At 50.7% G+C, this 19,406-nt stretch overlaps 1 protein-coding gene across 1 annotated transcript in view; it reads right to left on the bottom strand.

The window, feature by feature from the left end:
• Positions 1-571: 571 nt before the first annotated feature.
• LOC119929508 (probable hydrolase PNKD) overlaps positions 572-19,406 on the bottom strand; it is a 53,699-nt gene continuing 34,864 nt past the window's right edge. The window contains exons 2-9 of the mRNA XM_038747690.1: positions 19,026-19,141; positions 15,971-16,083; positions 9,376-9,434; positions 6,140-6,232; positions 4,522-4,685; positions 4,130-4,216; positions 2,656-2,771; positions 572-1,089 (exon numbers count right to left, since the gene is read on the bottom strand). Of these exons, the coding sequence (XP_038603618.1) occupies positions 928-1,089; positions 2,656-2,771; positions 4,130-4,216; positions 4,522-4,685; positions 6,140-6,232; positions 9,376-9,434; positions 15,971-16,083; positions 19,026-19,141 (910 nt within the window). The 3' untranslated portion in view covers positions 572-927. The remainder of the gene's footprint in view (positions 1,090-2,655; positions 2,772-4,129; positions 4,217-4,521; positions 4,686-6,139; positions 6,233-9,375; positions 9,435-15,970; positions 16,084-19,025; positions 19,142-19,406) is intronic.

Raw genomic sequence — 19,406 nt, forward strand, 5'->3', positions numbered from 1 at the left:
AGACTGTGCACACAGTAAGCGCTCAATAAATATGATTGAGTGAATGAATAACAGGGACTGTGTCCAACCCGATAATCTTGAATCTACCCCAGAGCTTAGTAGAGTGCCTGGCACAGAGTAAGCGCCTGACAAATACCACAAAGAAGCAGCGTGGCTCCGTGGAAAGAGCCCGGGCTTTGGAGTCAGAGGTCATGGGTTCAAATCCCAGCTCCACCACTTGTCAGCTGTGTGACTTTGGGCAAGCCACTTCACTTCTCTGTGCCTCAGTTACCTCATCTGGAAAATGGGGGTTAAAACTGTGAGCCTCCCGTGGGACAACCTGATCACCTTGTAACCTCCCCGGCGCTTAGAACAGTGCTTTGCGCATAGCAAGCACTTAATAAATGCTATCATTATTATTATTATCATCACAGTCGGGGGGTCTTCCCAGGCCTGCGAGCGGATCTCAGTCTCTCAGCGGTGTTATAGTGCTCTGGACAGTGCTCTGCACATAGTAAGCGCTTAACAAATGCCATCATTATTATTATTATTATTATTATAGGAATGACGCAACCAGGTTCCTTCTGGGGGCCGGTTTTTATTTCCCAGATGGTGAGGGATTAATCCAGCCTCCACTTCGGCCTCCCTACTTCAGGGGGGAGATGGGAGAAATGAAGAAGTTCCAGGTGGAGGGGAATGAGGCCTGTACATGGATGCCAAAGACCCGACAGGTTCCAAGGAAGGTCCGGATATCCCCCTTCCCCTCCCTTTCCCGGCCCGTCGGACTCTAACGCTTCGTTTCTCTCCCCCAAAAGGTGGATGAGGGGAAACCGAGGCAGCGGGAGGGGAGAACCAGGCCTCCGTCCCCGTGCCCGTGGAGGGTTTTGGGGGGTCAGGAAGGTTGTGGGGGGGTGTCCTGGCTTTCCCCGTCCCCGTGGCACCAGCAGGTCACTTGCTCTTGAACTGGTCCTTGAGTCGTTGCAGTTCCCGCAGCAGGTGGGTCCGGGGGTCTTCGCCCGCCGGCCCGGGCCCGAGGGTCTCCCGCAGCGCCGGGCAGTGGGTCCGCAGGAAAGGGTTATAAGCCCGCTCCTCCCCGAGGGTCGACGGACACTGGGCGACCAGAAAGAGGGAATAGAGAAGCAGCGTGGCTCAGTGGAAAGAGCCCGGGCTTTGAGTCAGAGGTTATGGGTTCAAATCCCGGCTCCGCCAACTGTCAGCTGGGTGACTTTGGACAAGCCACTTAACTTCTCTGGGCCGCAGTTACTTCATCTGGAAAACGGGGGTGAAGACTGTGAGCCCCACGTGGGACAACCTGATCACCTTGTAACCTCCCCAGCGCTTAGAACAGCGCTTTGCACAGAGTAAGCGCTCAATAAATGCCATCATTATAAAATGGGGGCGTCGGAGTTCCTTTCCTGGTCTCCTGCTCCCTTCTGCGTCGCCCTGACTCGCGGCCGGTCACTCTTTTCATCCGTCCAGTCATATTTACTGAGAGCTCACTGGGGGCAGAGCACTGTACTAAGCGCTTGGGAGAGGACAATAGAATAATAAATAGACACATTCCCTGCCCACAATGAGCTTACAGTCTAGAGGGGGAATGGATACTAATAGAAATAGAGTCAATCGTATTTATTGAGCGCTTCCTGGGTCCGGAGCTCTGTACTAAGCAATGGGGAGAGGACAATAGAACAATAAACTGACACATTCCCTACCCACAACAAGCTTACAGTCTAGACGTGAGCTTGTAATCTCCCTTTATTCACGCCACAGCACTTATGTCCAGATCTGTTATGTATTTATTTCTACTAACGTCTGCCTCCCCTTATAGACTGTAAACTCACTCTAGGCAGGGAATGTGTCTGTTTGTTGTTATAGTGGACTCTCCCAAGTGCTTAGTACAGTGCTCTGCATACAGTGAGCACTCAATAAATAAAATTGACCGACTAACTTATTCATTTATATTAATGTCTCTCTGTCCCCTTCTAATAATAATAATAATAATAATAATAATGGCATTTGTTAAGCGCTTACTATGTGCAAAGCACTGTTCTAAGCGCTGGGGGGATACAAGGTGATGAGATTGTCCCACGTGGGGCTCACAGTCTTAATCCCCGTTTTACAGATGAGGGAACTGAGGCTCAGAGAAGTTAAGTGACTTGCCCAAGGTCACACAGCAGACATGTGGCGGAGCTGGGATTCGAACCCATGACCTCTGACTCCAAAGCCTGGGCTCTTTCCACTGAGCCACGCTGCTTCTCTGTGTCTCCCAGGCCCCATTTCCTATATAAGCTCACTGGAGGCAGGGAATGTGTCTGTTGATTGTTATAATGGACTCTCCCAAGCGTTTAGTACAGTGCTCTGCACACAGTAGGTGCTCAATAAATATGATGGATTGACTGACTGACATGTTTCCTGAGGCTGTCCAACCCGTTGCGGTTCTGGTCTTCTTTTGTTTTGGTATTTGTTAAGGGATTACTATGTGCCAAGCACTGTACTAAGCGCTGGAGTAGATGCAAGCTGATCAGGTTGGACACTGTCCCCGCCCCGCATGGGGTAGGAGGGAGTAGGATTTAATCCCCGTTTTACAGGTGAGGAAACTGAGGCCCAGAGAGGTTTAGGGATGTGCCCAACATCACGCAGGGAGGGATTAGAACCCAGGCCCCCTGCTTCCCTCACCGTGCTCCTCCGCTCCAATCGCTGTTGCCGCACCCATTGCAGCTTCCTCTCCCGCTCCGAGTTCTCGGGATCCACGGCCGCCGCGAAGGCCAGGTTCTCCTCCGCGTACTCGTGCCCTGGCCGTCACGGGAAGTCACGGGAAGTCACAAGAAGTAAGTCACGGGCGGTCACAAGCAGTCATGGGAAGGCCCAGGAGGTCGCGGGTGGTCCCAGGTGGTCACGGGAAGTCACGGGATGTCACGAGTTGTCCCAGATGGTCCCAGGCAGTCATGGGTGGTCATGGTCATGGGCGGTCACAGACACACATGGGCAGTCACAGGCGGTCAAGGATGGTCTCAGGTAGCCAGGGGAAGTCACGGGAAGTCATGAATGGGTTATGGTCATGGGCAAAGACAAACACGGCAGTCACAGGCGGTCATGGGTGGTCATGGGCAAGCACAGGCACTCACGGGCAGTCACAGGAGGTCACAGGCAGTCCCGGGTGATCACGGTCATGGGCAGTCACAGACACACATGGGCAGTCACAGGTGGTCACGGGCAGTCACGGATGGTCTGAGCTGGTTATGGGCAGTCACAGGCAGTCAGTCATGAGTGGTCCCAGGTGGCCACAGGCAGTCATGGGTGGTCACGGTCACGTTCAGTCACAGACACACATCTGCAGCCTCGGGTGGTCATGCACAGTCACAGGTAGTCATGGGAAGTCAGGAAGTCACAGGTGGTCATGGGCAGTCACGGGCTGTCATAAGTGGTCCCAGGCGGTCACAGGCAGGGAATGTGTCCGTTTACTGTTGTACCGTCCTCTCCCAAGCACTCAGTACAGTGCTCTGCACACAGTGAGTGCTCAATAAATACAATCGAATGAATGAATGAATGGACATGGGCGGTCACAGACACACATGGGTAGTCATAGGCAGTCGTGGGTGGTCACGGACAGTCATGGAGAGTCATTTGGAGTCACAGGAAGTGACGGGCAGTCATGGGTGGTCATGGGCAGTCACAGGCAGCCATAGGCCGCTGCAGTCGGTCACGGGTGGTCACGGGGAGGGCATCCGTCCCTCCTCGCCACAGGCCCCGCAAATTGGGGGTCGGCTCAGATCTTTTTAGACTGTGAGCCCACTGTTGGGTAGGGACTGTCTCTATGTGTTGCCAATTTGTACTTCCCAAGCGCTTAGTACAGTGCTGTGCACATAGTAAGCGCTCAATAAATACGATTGATTGATTGATTGATTGATTTGGGCCCCCCACCCGCCCCTCTTGGCTCCGTCGGGAGTTGGGGCTCAGCTCAGGTCTGTCCCCGGGGCTCCCCGGTGACCGGAATTCTTCTAAACCCGGGGCTCAGGGCGGATCGCCTCGAACGGGATCGTGGCGGGACGTCTCTGAGTCGGGGTGGTGACCCGGCTCGTTCCCACCCTGATGACGATGGTGGTGGCGGGGAAGGGGCCGGGCGGGGGGACGGAGGCCAGTGACCCCTCACCCGGCCATAGCAGCGTGTCATCGCCCAGGGCCAGCAGAGCGTCCAAGGAGCTCAGCATGGTCTCCGCCGACCCTTCGAACGTCCGGCCTGGGGGAGAGAGATACGGGACAGAGTCAGAAGTGTTTCCCGCCCTCGCTTCCTCCCAGGGAACCGGATGTCACGCCTGCTGTTCCCTAGTCTTCCCTCCCTCCAGCTAGAGGTCTCTGGGCCTCCAAACCAGGGGCGAGGCGGGTCCTCCCCATCCCCGCGACGCGTTCTGGGATTCGGGGTCACCTGGGCCTTAGCGTCTCTTGCTCCCCCAGTGCCTTCTGGGATTTGTCCCCCCCCCCCCGGCACGTATTCTCTGGGGCTCCCTCCATCCCGGCCGCCCCTCCCGGGGGGGCAGGGCTCACCGCAGCCTGAGAGGAAGAGCAGATCCCCCGAGAAGAGGCAGGGAGGCCCTCCGTAGGGCTCTCCGTCCAGCACGTACACCAGGTGGCCCCGGGTGTGGCCCGGCGTGGCCAGGGCCCGGATCTGCAGTCGCCCCACACTCACCATGTCCTGGTGGCCCAGGGGGCTGCGGGGAGGGGCAGTGAGGGCAGGCCGGGCTGCCGGCCCCTGGCCAGGGAGACCCCACCGGCCTGGACGTGGGCCTGGCCGCAAGGGATCCGGCTGCCCCCACCTGCTATGGGAGAAGCTGGGCTCTCTTCCACCGGACCTCCTCCTCCCCCACCTCAGGCCTCCATCTTTCGGCTTCCAACCCGTCCCCCTCCCCTCAGTCCTCATTCTCCCCAGCTCCTGCCCCTCCTCCTCAGTCCTTATTCTCCCCACTTCCTCCCCCTCAGTCCTCATTCTCCCCACTTCCTGTCCCTCTTCCTCCCCCTCAATCCTTATTCTCCCCACTCCCTGTCCCTCTTCCTCCCCCTCAGTCCTTATTCTTCTCCCCAGTTCCTCCCCCTCCCCCCAGTCCTCATTCTCCCCAGCTCCTGCCCCTCCTCCTCAGCCCTTATTCTCCCCACTTCCTCCCCCTCAGTCCTCATTCTCCCCACTTCTTGTGCCTCTTCCTCCCCTTCAATCCTCATTCTCGCCAATTCCTGCCACTCCCCCTCAATCCTTATTCTCCCCACTTCCTGTCCCTCTTCCTCCCCGTCAATCCTCATTCTCCCCACTTCCTGTCCCTCTTCCTCCCCCTCAATCCTCATTCTCCCCACTTCTTGTCCCTCTTCCTCCCCCTCAATCCCCATTCTCTCCAATTCCTGCCTCTCCCTCTCAGTCCTTATTCTCCCCATTTCCTGTCCCTGTTCCTCCCCCTCAGTCCTGATTCTCCCCACTTCCTGTCCCTCTTCCTCCTTCTCCTCCTCCCCCTCAGTCCTTTCTCCTCACTTCCTGTCCCTCTTCCTCCCCAACGGTCCTCATTCTCCCCACTTCCTGTCCCTCTTCCTCCCCAACAGTCCTCATTCTCCCCACTTCCTGTCCCTCTTCCTCCCCGTCAGTCCTCATTCTCCCCACTTCCTGTCCCTCTTCCTCCCCAACAGTCCTCATTCTCCCCACTTCCTGTCCCTCTTCCTCCTCCTCCTCCTCCCCCTCAGCCCTCATTCTCTCCACTTCTTGTCCCTCTTCCTCCCCCTCAATCCTCATTCTCCCCACTTCCTCCTCCTCCCCCTCGGTCCTCATTCTCCCCACTTCCTGTCCCTCTTCCCCTCAATCCTCATTCTCCCCACTTCCTGTCCCTCTTCCTCCCCCTCAATCCTCATTCTCCCCAATTCCTGTCCCTCCCCCTCCCCTTCAGTCCTCATTCTTCCCTCTTCCTGCCCCTCCTCCTCCCTCTTAGTCCTCATTCTCCCCACTTCCTTCCCTTCCTTCTCCCCCCGGCCCACAGTCCTCATTCTCCCTACTTCCAACCCACTCAGGCCTTGCTCTCCCTACTTCCTGAACCACCCTCGGATGAGATAGGGTAGGGAGGCTGGGGGAGACTGGGGGCCCTCCAAGGAGCACCCACGGAGGACAGGGGGGCGTCTGAGAGGCTCTTACTGGGTGAGGTGGGGGATGCCGTCCAGAGGGCTCCCGTACACCCGACAGGCTCTGAATTTCCGCCTCAGTTCCTGGTTCCCCCCGCTGTGGTCCCTGGAGAGGGGAGCAGAGGAGGATCATCAGGGAGTCCACAGCATGGGGCAGGGTGTGCCTGGGTGTGTGTCTGTGATTGTGGGGTGGAGAGGACCAGAGGCCTGGGACAGACTACCCTTCCTCCCCCCAACCAACCCATCCATGCCACTGCAGCCTCTGGAGTCTGGGATAAGGATCCTGGAGGTGTCTGGGGTGGACAGGGGAAGGGGCAGGAAGACAGGGATGTCCACGGGTTGAGATTGAAGGGAGGGACTCTGGCTCTTATTTTGCCCACCCCAGCTTGGATAATAGCCTTCCAGTGTCCCCTCTCCTCCCCAACTCCCTATCAGCCAACCTGCCAGCCGGTTAACCGGCCATCCAACCAGTCAGCTAGTCTATTTGCCAGTCAGTTAGTCAACCGGTCACTGAGTCAGTCTGCCAGCCTGTCAGGCAGGTAGTCAACCAGCCAGTCAAACAGTCAGCCAGCCAGCCGGTCAGCGAGTCATGGGGTCAGCCAAAAAGTCAGCAAGGTCGAGGGGTTGGCCAAACAGTCATCCAGTCGGCCAGCCCGGCGAATCCATCAGCCCAGCCCAGTCAGCCAGACAGTAAGTCAGTCAACCGGTCGGCGTGTCAATCAGACAGTTAGCCGGCCAGTCAGGAAGCCTGTCAATCTGTCAAACAGACAGTCAGTAAGTCAGTCAGTCATGGGGTCCGTCAAACAGTCAGCCTATCAGGCAGTCAACTGTATTTATTGAGCGCTTACTGTGTGCAGAGCACTGTACTAAGTGCTAGAGTATAATATAATAATATTCATTCATTCATTCATTCAATCGTATTTATGGAGCGCTTACTGTGTGTAGAGCACTGGACTAAGCGCTTGGGAAGTCCAAGTTGGCAACATATAGAGACGGTCCCTACCCAACAGCGGGTTCACAGTCTAGAAGGGGGAGACAGACGACAAAACAAAACATATTAACAAAATAAAATGAATACAATAAATATGTACAAATAAAATAGAGTAATAAGTCCATACAAACATATATACATATATACAGGTGCTGTGGGGAGGGGAAGGAGGTAAGGCAGGGGGGATGGGGAGGGGGAGAGAAAGGAGGGGGCTCAGTCTGGGAAGGCCTCCTGGAGGAGGTGAGCTCTCAATAGGGCTTTGAAGGGCTTTAAATAAGCAGATTCCCTGCCCACAACAAGCGTACAGTCTAGAGGAGGAGACAGACATTAATATCAATAAATAAATGGCAGATATGGACGTAAGGGGTGTGGGGCTGGGAGGGGGGATAATAAAGGGAGCGAGTCAGGGTGACGCAGGAGGGAGGGGGAGAAGAGGAAAGCAGGGCTTAGTCAGGGAAGGCCTCTTGGAGGAGACGGGCCCTCCCTAAGGCTTTGAAGGATGGGAGGGTCATTATCTGTGGGATGTGAGGAGGGAGGGTGTTCCACGCCAGAGGCAACACATGGACCAGGGACTGGCGGCAAGCCCGTTGTTGGGTAGGGACCATCTCTATATGTTGCCAACTTGTATTTCCCAAGCACTTAGTACAGTGCTCTGCACACAGTAAGCGCTCAATAAATATGATTGAACGAATGAATGAATGAATGATAAATGAGATGGAGGGACAGTGAGGTGAGGTAGGAGGGAGCAAGGGGATTGTGGAATTGAAAGCCCACGGGCGAGAGGTTAGTTTGTTGGGGAGGTGGATGGGCAGTTTCTTGAGGAGTGGGGAAACATGGCCTGAACGTTTTTGTAGAAAAATGCTCCAGAATCACAGCAGAATGAAGTACGGACTGGAGTCGGGAGAGACAGAGGACAGGGAGGAGACTGATACAGTAATCAAGGCGGGACAGGATGAGTGATTGGATTAACATGGTAGCAGTTTGGATGGAGAGGAAAGGGAGGATTGTAGCGATGTTTAGGGTGGATTTTGGCCAGAGAGTCGGTGAGTCGGCTAGTCAGCCAGTCAGACAATCAGCCATTCAGTCAGTGGGGCTGTCAATGAGTCAGGCAGCCAGCTTGTCAACAAGTCAGCCAGACAGTCAGCCCGTCAACCAGCTAATCAATCAGCCAGCAAATCAGCCGACCAGCCAGCTAGTCAGTCAGTCAGCCAGCTAATAATAATAATAACGGCATTTGTCAGGCACCTATTACATGCCAAGCACCGTTGTAAGTACTGGGGTTGATACAAGGCCATCAGCCTGTCCCACGTGGGGCTCACAGCCTTCAATCCTAATTGGCAGACGAGGGGACTGAGGCCCGGAGAAGCGGAGCGACTTGCCCAAGGTCACCCAGCAGACAAGTGGCGGAGCCGGGATTAGAACCCACGTCCTCTAAGCTCCCAAGCCCGGGCTTTTGCCGCTAGGCCATGAGCTAATCAGTCAGGCAGTCAACTAGCCAGTCCGCCGGACAATTAATCAAACAGCCACCAAGCTGCAAACGGAGGAAGGGGGAGCAGAGACACGTGGTTTTTTTTTTTTTTTTTTGGTTGGTTTGTTATTTTTTTAATGGTACTATATAATAATAATGATGATGGCATTTATTAAGCGCTTACTATGTGCAAAGCACTATTCTAAGCGCTGGGGATGTTACAAGGTGATCAGGTTGCCCCACAGGAGGCTCACACTCCTAATCCCCATTTTACAGATGAGGGAACTGAGGCCCAGAGAAGTGAAGTGACTTGCCCAAGGTCACCCAGCTGACAATTGGCGGAGCCGGGATTTGAACCCATGACCTCTGACTCCAAAGCCCGGGCTCTTTCCACTGAGCCATGCCAGGCACTGTTCTAAGCACTGGGGTAGACCCAAACGAATCAGGTTGGACACAGTCTCCGTCCAACACGGGGCTCCCGGTCTCGACCCCCATTTTACAGATGAGGTAACTGAGGCCCGGAGAAGCAAGGTGACTTGCCCGGGGTTGTCCAAGTGGCGGAGCCGGGATTAGAACCCAGTACTCCTGATTCCCACGCCCGGGCAATATCCGCACTAGGCCGCACTGCTTCCCCACCCATCCCATTTTTCCCAATCCTGCTGCATGAGAACGGAGGTGTAGAAGGGAGACCTTGCTGGGAATGGGGGGTGGCATTCCCAGACAGGGAGGCAGCCGGGAACCGACCGATCGCCCTCTTCCCTCCCGGCTCCTGGGCAATCTGGGCACATACCAGTGTTTGTGGGTGCAGAGGATGGCCACCAAGGAGACCCCCTCCTGTTCTATGGCGGCCTGAAGGGGATGGGGAGAAAATAATAATAATAATGATAATAATAATAATAATGGCATTTGTTAAGCGCTAATAATAGCATTTGTTAAGCGCTTACTATGTGCCAAGCACTGTTCTCAGCACCGGGGTACGTTCAAGGTAATCAGGTTGGACACGGTCCCTGTTCCCCCTGGGGCTCACACTCTTAAACGTCATATATGTTTGTACGTATTTATTATTCCATTTAATTTATTTTGTCAATAAGTTTTGTTTTGTTGTCCGTCTCCCACTTCTAGACTGTGAGCCCACTGTTGGGTAGGGACCGTCTTTATGTGTTGCCAACTTGTACTTCCCAAGCGCTTAGTACAGTGCTCTGCACACAGTAAGCGCTCAATAAATACGATTGATTGAGGCCTTCCCACACTGAGCCCCCTCCTTCCCCTCCCCACAGCACCTGTATATATGGAGTTTGTACGGATTTATTACTCTGTTTTATTTGTACAGGTTTATTCTATTTATTTTATTTTGTTAATATGTTTGGTTTTGTTGTCTGTCTCCCCCTTCTAGACTGCGAGCCCACTGTTGGGTAGGGACCGTCTTTATGTGTTGCCAACTTGTACTTCCCAAGCGCTTAGTCCAGTGCTCTGCACACAGTAAGTGCTCAATCAATCAATCAATCAATCAATCGTATTTATTGAGTGCTTACTGTGTGCAGAGCACTGTACTAAGCGCTTGGGAAGTACAAGTTGGCAACATATAGAGATAGTCCCTACCCAACAGTGGGCTCCCAGTCTAAAAGGGGGAGACAGAGAACAAAACCAAACATACTAACAAAATAAAATAAATAGAATAGATATGTACAAGTAAAATAAATAAATAGAGTAATAAATATGTATAATAAATATGCTCAATAAATACGATTGAATGAATGAATTTTCCAGATGAGGGAACTGAGGCCCAGAGAAGTGAAGTGGCTTGCCCAAGGTCACACAGCAGACAAGTGGCGGAGCCGGGATTAGAACCCGTGACCTTCTGAATCCCAGGCCCGGGTTCTAGCCACTAGGCCGTTCTGCCTCTCAGTAAGAGTGAGAGGGATAGATGCAGACAGAGAGACGGAGGAACGCCCGGGATGGCAGTCGGGCCCCTCCTGTTACTTATTTCCTCCTTTCTTCCCTTTCATTTATTCATTCAGTCGCATTTATTGAGCGCTTACTGTGCGCAGAACACTGTACTATGTGCTTGGGAGAGGACAACAATAAACAGACGCATTTCCTTCCCACTTTCCATAATAATAATTATTATTATTATCCTCCCCATCGTTTCCCTCTCCATCCCCCCATCTTACCTCCTTCCCTTCCCCACAGCACCTGTATATATGTATATATGTTTGTACAGATTTATTACTCTATTTATTTATTTATTTTACTTGTACATATCTATTCCATTGATTTTATTTTGTTAGTATGTTTGGTTTTGTTCTCCGTCTCCCCCTTTTAGACTGTGAGCCCACTGTTGGGTAGGGACTGTCTCTATATGTTGCCAATTTGTGCTTCCCAAGCGCTTAGTACAGTGCTCTGCACATAGTAAGCGCTCAATAAATACGATTGATGATGATGATTATTATTATGGGATTTGTTAAGCACTTACTATGTGCTAGGCACCGTACTAAGCGCTGGGGTGGATATGAGATAATCGGGTTGGACAGTCCCTGTCCTGTATGGGGCTCACAGTCTTAACCCCTTTTAAAGATGAGGGAACCACAGCCCGGAGAATAATAATAATAATAATGATGGCATTTATTAAGTGCTTACTATGTGCAAAGCACTGTTCTAAGCGCTGGGGAGGCTACAGGGTGATCAGGTTGTCCCACGGGGGGCTCACAGTCTTAATCCTTACACAGACTTACAAGACTTACACAGTCTTGTATATACGTTTGTTCGTATTTATTACTCTGTTTATTCTACCTGTACATATCTATTCTATTTATTTTATTTTGTTAATATGTTTGGTTCTGTTCTCTGTCTCCCCCTTCTAGACTGTGAGCCCACTGTTGGGTAGGGACCATCTCTAGATGTTGCCAACTTGTACTTCCCAGGCGCTTAGTACAGTGCTCTGCACACAGTAAGCGCTCAATAAATACGACTGATTGATTGATTAATCCCCATTTTACAGAGGAGGTAACTGAGGCCCAGAGAAGGTAAGTGACTGGCCCAAAGTCACACAGCTGACAATTGGCGGAGCGGGGATTTGAACCCATGACCTCTGACTTCAATCAATCAATCTATCGTATATATTGAGCGCTTCCTGTGTGCACAGCACTGGACTAAGCGCTTGGGAAGTCCAAGTTGGCAACATATAGAGACAGTGCCTACCCAACAGCGGGCTCACAGTCTAAAAGGGGGAGACGGAGAACAAAACCAAACATACTAACAAAGTAAAATAAATAGAATAGATCATCATCATCATCAATCGTATTTATTGAGCGCTTACTGTGTGCAGAGCACTGGACTAAGCGCTTGGGAAGTCCAAGTTGGCAACATATAGAGACAGTCCCTACCCAACAGCGGGCTCACAGTCTAAAAGGGGGAGACAGAGAACCAAACCAAACATACTAACAAAATAAAATAAATAGAATAGAGATGTACAAGTAGCCCGTGCTCTTTCCACTGAGCCACGCTGCTTCTCGAAGTGAAGTGAAGTGACTTTCCCAAGGTCACACAACAGACAAGCGGCGGAGTCCTGCTTCCTGCCCTCCCCTTCTCAGTCGCCCAGCAGGCAACTTAGTTGGTCCTGATTAAACAGGGAGAGGGGAAGGGTGGAATTTTATTTTTTTACGGCATCTGTTAAGCGCTTACTATGTTCCACGCACTGTTCTAAGCACTGGGGTAATTAGGGGGAAGTGACAGCATGGCCTAATGGATAAAGCCCGGGCCTAGAGGTCAGGAGGACCCGAGTTCTAAACCCGGCTCTGCCATTTATGCCATTTATTTTGTCATTTATTTATAAATAAATAAATAAATTTATTTATTTATTTTATTTGTACATATCTATTCTATTTATTTTATTTTGTTAGTATGTTTGGTTTTGTTCTCTGTCTCCCCCTTTTAGACTGTGAGCCCACTGTTGGGTAGGGATTGTCTCTATATGTTGCCAATTTGTACTTCCCAAGCGCTTAGTACAGTGCTCTGCACATAGTAAGCGCTCAATAAATACGATTGATGATGATGATTTATGGGCTGCGTGACCTGGGTAAATCACTTAAATTCTCTGTGCCTCAGTTGCTTCATCTGTTAAATGGGGATTAATAATAATAATAATAATAATAATAATGATGGCAGTTATTAAGCGCTTACTATGTGCAGAGCACTGTTCTAAGCGCTGGGGGGATACAAGGTGATCAAGTTGTCCCCCGTGGGGCTCACAGTCTTAATCCCCATTTTACAGATGAGGTAACTGAGGCTCAGAGAAGTGAGGTGACTTGCCCAAGGCCACACAACAGACATGTGGTGGAGTCGGGATTCGAACCCATGACCTATGACTCCAAAGCCCGCGCTCTTTTCCACTGAGCCACGCTGCTATCCCTAAGACTATGAGCCCCATGTGGGACAACCTGATTATCGTGTATCTACCTTAGTGCTTAGAACAGTGCTTGACACGTGACTTTGGGCAAGTCACTTAACTTCTCTGGGTCTCAGTTACCTCGTCTGTAAAATGGGGATGAAGACTATGAGCCCCATGTGGGACAACCTGATTAGCTTGTATCTACCTTAGTGCTTAGAACAGTGCTTGACACGTGACTTTGGGCAAGTCACTTCACTTCTCTGGGCCTCAGTTACCTCATCTGGAAAATGGGGATGAAGACTATGAGCCCCATGTGGGACAACCTGATTATCGTGTATCTACCTTAGTGCTTAGAACAGTGCTTGACACGTGACTTTGGGCGAGTCACTTAACTTCCCTGGGTCTCAGTTACCTCGTCTGTAAAATGGGGATGAAGACTATGAGCCCCATGTGGGACAACCTGATTATCGTGTATCTACCTTAGTGCTTAGAACAGTGCTTGACACGTGACTTTGGGCGAGTCACTTAACTTCCCTGGGCCTCAGTTACCTCGTCTGTAAAATGGGGATGAAGACTATGAGCCCCATGTGGGACAACCTGATTATCGTGTATCTACCTTAGTGCTTAGAACAGTGCTTGACACACGACTTTGGGCAAGGCACTTACCTTCCCTGGGCCTCAGTTACCTCATCTGGAAAATGGGGATGAAGACTATGAGCCCCATGTGGGACAACCTGATTAGCTTGTATCTACCTTAGTGCTTAGAACAGTGCTTGACACGTGACTTTGGGCAAGTCACTTCACTTCTCTGGGCCTCAGTTACCTCATCTGGAAAATGGGGATTAAGACTGTGAGCCCCCTGTGGGACAACCTGGTCACCTTGTAACCTCCCCAGTGCTTAGAACAGTGCTTGGCACATAGTAAGCGCTTAATAAATGCCATCATTATTATAGTAAGTGTTTAGCAAATATCATTACTATTATTATTATTATTATTATTAACATGTTGGACACAGACTGTAAGCTGACTGTGGGCAGGGACTGTGCATGTGCCTGTGACCTTGTCCTCTCCCAACCTTTTACCACAGTGCTCTGCACACAGTAAGAGCTCAATAAATATAATCGACTAACACATTCCATGTCCCGGGGCTCCCAATCTTAATCCCCATTTTACAGATGAGGTAGCTGAGGCCCAGAGAAGTGAAGCAACTTGCCCAAGGTCCCACAGCAGACAAGTGGAGGAGTCAGGACTAGAACCCAGGTCCTTCTGACTCCTTGGGCTGGGCTCTAGCCACTCGGCCATGCTGCTTCTCCAGGAACCCAGGCACTCTGATGATAATAATAATAATAATTATTATTATTATTACAGCACCTGTATATATGTATATATGTTTGTACATATTTATTACTCTATTTATTTATATATTTTACTTGTACATATCTATCCTATTTATTTTATTTTGTTAGTATGTTTGGTTTTGTTCTCTGTCTCCCCCTTTTAGACTGTGAGCCCACTGTTGGGTAGGGACTGTCTCTATATGTTGCCAATTTGTACTTCCCAAGCGCTTAGTACAGTGCTCTGCACATAGTAAGCGCTCAATAAATACGATTGATGATGATGAATGATTGTATTTGTTAAGTGCTTACTATGTGCCAAGCACTGTTCTAAGCACTGGGGGAGATACAAGGTGATCAGGTTGTCCCACGTGGGGCTCACAGTCTTCATCCCCATTTTTATTTATTCATTTTTTAATGGCATTTATTAAGCGCTTACTATGTGCAAACCACTGTTCCAAGCGCTGGGGAGCTTACAAGGTGATCGGGTTGTCCCACAGGGGGCTCACAGTCTTAATCCCCATTTTCCAGATCAATCAATCAATCGTATTTATTGAGCACTTACTGTGAGCAGAGCACTGTACTAAGCGCTTGGGAAGTACAAGTTGGCAACATATAGAGACAGTCCCTGCCCAACAGTGGGCTCACAGTCTAGAAGTGGGCTCACAGTCTAGAAGTTCCAGATGAGGTAACTGAGGCCCGGAGAACAGATGAGGTCACTGAGGCACAGAGGGGAGATACAAGGTGATCAGGTTGTCCCACGTGGGGCTCACAGCCTTCATCCCCATTTGACAGATGGGGGAACTGAGGCCCAGAGAAGTGAAGTGACTTGCCCAAAGTGACACAGCTGGATTAGAACCCATGACCTCTGACTCCCAAGCCCGGGCCCTCCCCAGGATCATCATCATCATCATCAATCGTATTTATTGAGCGCTTACTGTGTGCATAGCACTGTACTAAGCGCTTGGGAAGTACAAATTGGCAACATATAGAGACAGTCCCAGGATGGCTGGCGAGGAGGAAACTAGTCAATCAATCAATCAATCAATCATCAATCGTATTTATTGAGCGCTTACTGTGTGAAGGGCACCATACTAAGTGATTGGGAAGTACAAGTTGGCAACAAATAGAGACAGTCATCATCATCAATCGTATTTATTGAGCGCTTACTGTGTGCAGGGCACTGTACTAAGCGCTTGGGAAGTACAAATTGGCAACATATAGAGACAGTCCCAGGATGGCTGGTGAGGAGGAAACTAGTCAATCAATCAATCAATCAATCAATTGTATTTATTGAGCGTTTACTGTGTGAAGGGCACTGTACTAAGTGCTTGGGAAGTAGAAGTTGGCAACATATAGAGTCATCATCATCATCGTCATCAATCGTATTTATTGAGCGCTTACTGTGTGCAGGGCACTGTACTAAGCGCTTGGGAAGTACAAGTTGGCAACATATAGAGACAGTCATCATCATCATCATCATCAATCGTAGTTATTGAGCGCTTACTGTGTGCAGGGCACTGTACTAAGCGCTTGGGAAGTCCAAGTTGGCAACATCTAGAGACGGTCCCTACCCAACAGTGGGCTCCCAGTCTAGAAGGGGGAGACAGAGAACAAACCACGGCCCGCCGCCTCCTCTCCCCGGGGCCCCGCACCCGGCTCACCTGCACGGCCCGGGGGTCCGCGGGGTCCACGGCCACGGCCAGCCGGGCCTCGGTGTCCACGATGAGGTAGCTGTAATTGTCGGACAGGATGGGGATGGGCAGCACCTTCACCCCTGAGAGGGCACATGGGGTGGCGGGGGGGTCAGGTTCGGGGCGAGGGGGCCGGAGGGAAGAAGGCGGAGGAGGAGGAGGAGGAGGAGGAGGAGGAGGCCTTCCCCAACTAAGCGCCCCCCGCGCCTCTTCCCCCACTCCCCTTCTGCGTCACCCTCCCTGCCTCCCTTTATCTCTTTTAATTGTCTGCTGTGTGACCTTGGGCCAGTCCTCCGCCCACCCGCCAAGCTCGCTCTCTTCCTCCCTTCAAGGCCCTACTGAGAGCTCACCTCCTCCAGGAGGCCTTTTTTTTTTTTTTTTTTTGGATGGCATTTATTAAGCACTTACTATGTGCAAAGCACTGTTCTAAGCGCTGGGGAGGTTACAAGGTGATCAGGTTGTCCCACGGGGGGCTCACAGTCTTCATCCCCATTTTACAGATGAGGGAACTGAGGCACAGAGAAGTGAAGTGACTTGCCCAAAGTCACACAGCTGACAAGTGGCAGAGCTGGGATTTGAACCCACGACCTCTGATTCCAAAGCCCGGGCTCTTTTCCACTGAGCCAGGCTGCTTCTTAAGGCTGCTTCTCAGCCTTTCCAGACTGAGCCCCTTCCTTCCTTTCCCCCTCCTCCCCCTCTCCATCCCCCCATCTTACCTCCTTCCCTTCCCCACACCACCTGGATATATGGATATATGTTTGTACACATTTATTACTCTATTTATTTATTTATTTTACTTGTACATATCTATTCTACTTATTTTATTTTGTTAGTATGCTTGGTTTTGTTCTCTGTCTCCACCTTTTAGACTGTGAGCCCACTGTTGGGTAGGGACTGTCTCTAGATGTTGCCAACTTGTACTTCCCAAGTGCTTAGTACAGTGCTCTGCACAAAGTAAGCGCTCAATAAATACGATTGATTGATTGATTGATTCTCTGAGCCTCAGTTCCCTCATCTGTAAAATGGGGATTAAGACTGTGAGCCCCACGTGGGACAACTTTTTTTTTTTTTAATGGCATTTGTTAAGCGCTTACTATGTGCAGAGCACTGTTCTAAGCGCTGGGGGGGGAGACAGTGTGATCAAGTTGTCCCACGTGGGGCTCACAGTGTTAACCCCCATTTTTACAGATGAGGTCACTGAGGCTCAGAGAAGTTAAGTGACTTGCCCAAGGTCACATAGCAGACTTGTGGTGGAGCCGGGATTCGAACCCATGACCTCTGACTCCAAAGCCCGTGCTCTTTCCACTGAGCCACGCTGCTCCGCCAGCGCTGGAACAGTGCTCTGCACATAGTAAGCGCTTAACAAATGCCATTATTATTATCATTATTATTATTATGGCATTTATTAAGCGCTTACTATGTCCAAAGCACTGTTCTAAGCGCTGGGGAGGATACAAGTTGATCAGGTTGTCCCACAAGGGGCTCACAGTTTTAATCCCCATTTTACAGATGAGGTAACTGAGGCACAGAGAAGTGAAGGGAGTTGCCCAGAGTCACACAGCTGACAAGTGGCGGAGCCGGGATTTGAACCCATGACCTCTGACTCCCAAGCCCGGGCTCTTTCCACTGAGCCACGCTGCTTCTCTGAAAATGGGGATGGAGACTGCGAGCCCCACCTGTGACAGGGACTGGGCCCAACCCGATTTGTTAGTATCCACCCCAGCACTTAGTACAGTGCCCGGCACATAGTAAGCGCTTAACAAATACCACAGTTATAATGATTATTATTATTGTTCATCCCACCTCCTAGCCCCACACCACTTTTGTCCATCTCTGTCATTTATTGATTTCTATTCATGTCCGTCTCCCCCACTCCTTCGGGACTATAAGCTGCGTGGCACAGTGGAAAGAGCCCGGGCTTTGGAGTCAGAGGTCATGGGTTCAAATCCCAGCTCCACCACTTGTCAGCTGTGTGACTTTGGGCAAGTCACTTCACTTCTCTGGGCCTCAGTTCCCTCATCTGTAAAATGGGGATTAAGGCTGTGAGCCCCCCGTGGGACAACCTGATCACCTGGTATCCTCCCAGCGCTTAGAACAGTGCTTTGCACCTAGTAAGCGCTTAACAAATACCATCATTATTATTATAAGCTCACTGTGGGCAGGGAATCAATCAATCAATCAATCAATCGTATTTATTGAGCGCTTACTGTGTGCAGAGCACTGTACTAAGCGCTTGGGAAGTACAAGTTGGCAACATATAGAGACAGTCCCTACCTGACAGTAGGCTCACAGTCTAAAAGGGGGAGACAGAGAACAAAACCAAACATACTAACAAAATAAAATAAATAGAATAGATATGTACAAGTAAAATAAATAGAGTAATAAATATGTACAAACATATATACATATATACAGGTGCTGTGGGGAAGGGAAGGAGGTAAGATAAGGGGGATGGAGAATGTATCTGTTCATTGTTCTATTGGACTCTCCCAAGTGCTTAGTACAGTGCTATGCACACAGTAAGCGCTCAATAATAATAATAATAATGATGGCATTTATTAAGCGCTTACTAGGTAAACAGGTTGTCCTACGTGGGGCTCACAGTCTTCATCCCGGTTTTACAGATAATAATCATCACCATCATCATCAATCGTATTTATTGAGCGCTTACTGTGTGCAGAGCACTGTACTAAGCGCTTGGGAAGTACAAGTTGGCAACATAATAATAATAATGATGACACCTATTAAGCGCTTACTCTGTGCAAAGCACCGTTCTAAGCGCTGGGGAGGTTACAAGGTGATCAGGCTGGCCCTCGGGGGGCTCACAGTCTTAATCGCCATTTTCCAGATGAGGGAACTGAGGCCCAGAGACGTGAAGTGACTTGCCCAAAATCACACAGCCGACAATCGGCGGAGACGGAGACGGTTGAATAAATGAATGATTGAAGGGGGGGTCCCGGGGGTAGGGGGGGCCGGGGGGATGGGGGCCTGGACCAGGGCCACGGTCAGGGGGAGTGGGGCTTACCCTTGAAGATGTGGGGCTGGGCAGTGGAGTGGCCATTGGGGAAACGCCTCCGGGCCCGATGAAGCTGCTGCTGGTAGAAGACGTAGCCCAGCCAGGTGCGGGTGTATAGGTGGTACCTGCCGGGGTGGGGGGAACCAGAAGACCTTGTTAATCATAAGAACAATAATGAGAATGATGATATTTGTTAGGATATCTGTTGAGAAGCAGCGTGGCTCAGTGGAAAGAGCCCGGGCTTAGGAGTCGGAGGTCATGGGTTCAAATCCCAGCTCCGCCCCTTGTCAGCTGGGTGACTTTGGGCAAGTCACTTGACTTCTCTGGGCCTCAGTTCCCTCATCTGTCAAATGGGGATGAATCAATCAATCAATCAATCAACTGTATTTA

The sequence above is a fragment of the Tachyglossus aculeatus genome, chromosome 1, assembly GCF_015852505.1.
Source record: "Tachyglossus aculeatus isolate mTacAcu1 chromosome 1, mTacAcu1.pri, whole genome shotgun sequence".
Lineage (NCBI taxonomy): Eukaryota > Metazoa > Chordata > Mammalia > Monotremata > Tachyglossidae > Tachyglossus > Tachyglossus aculeatus.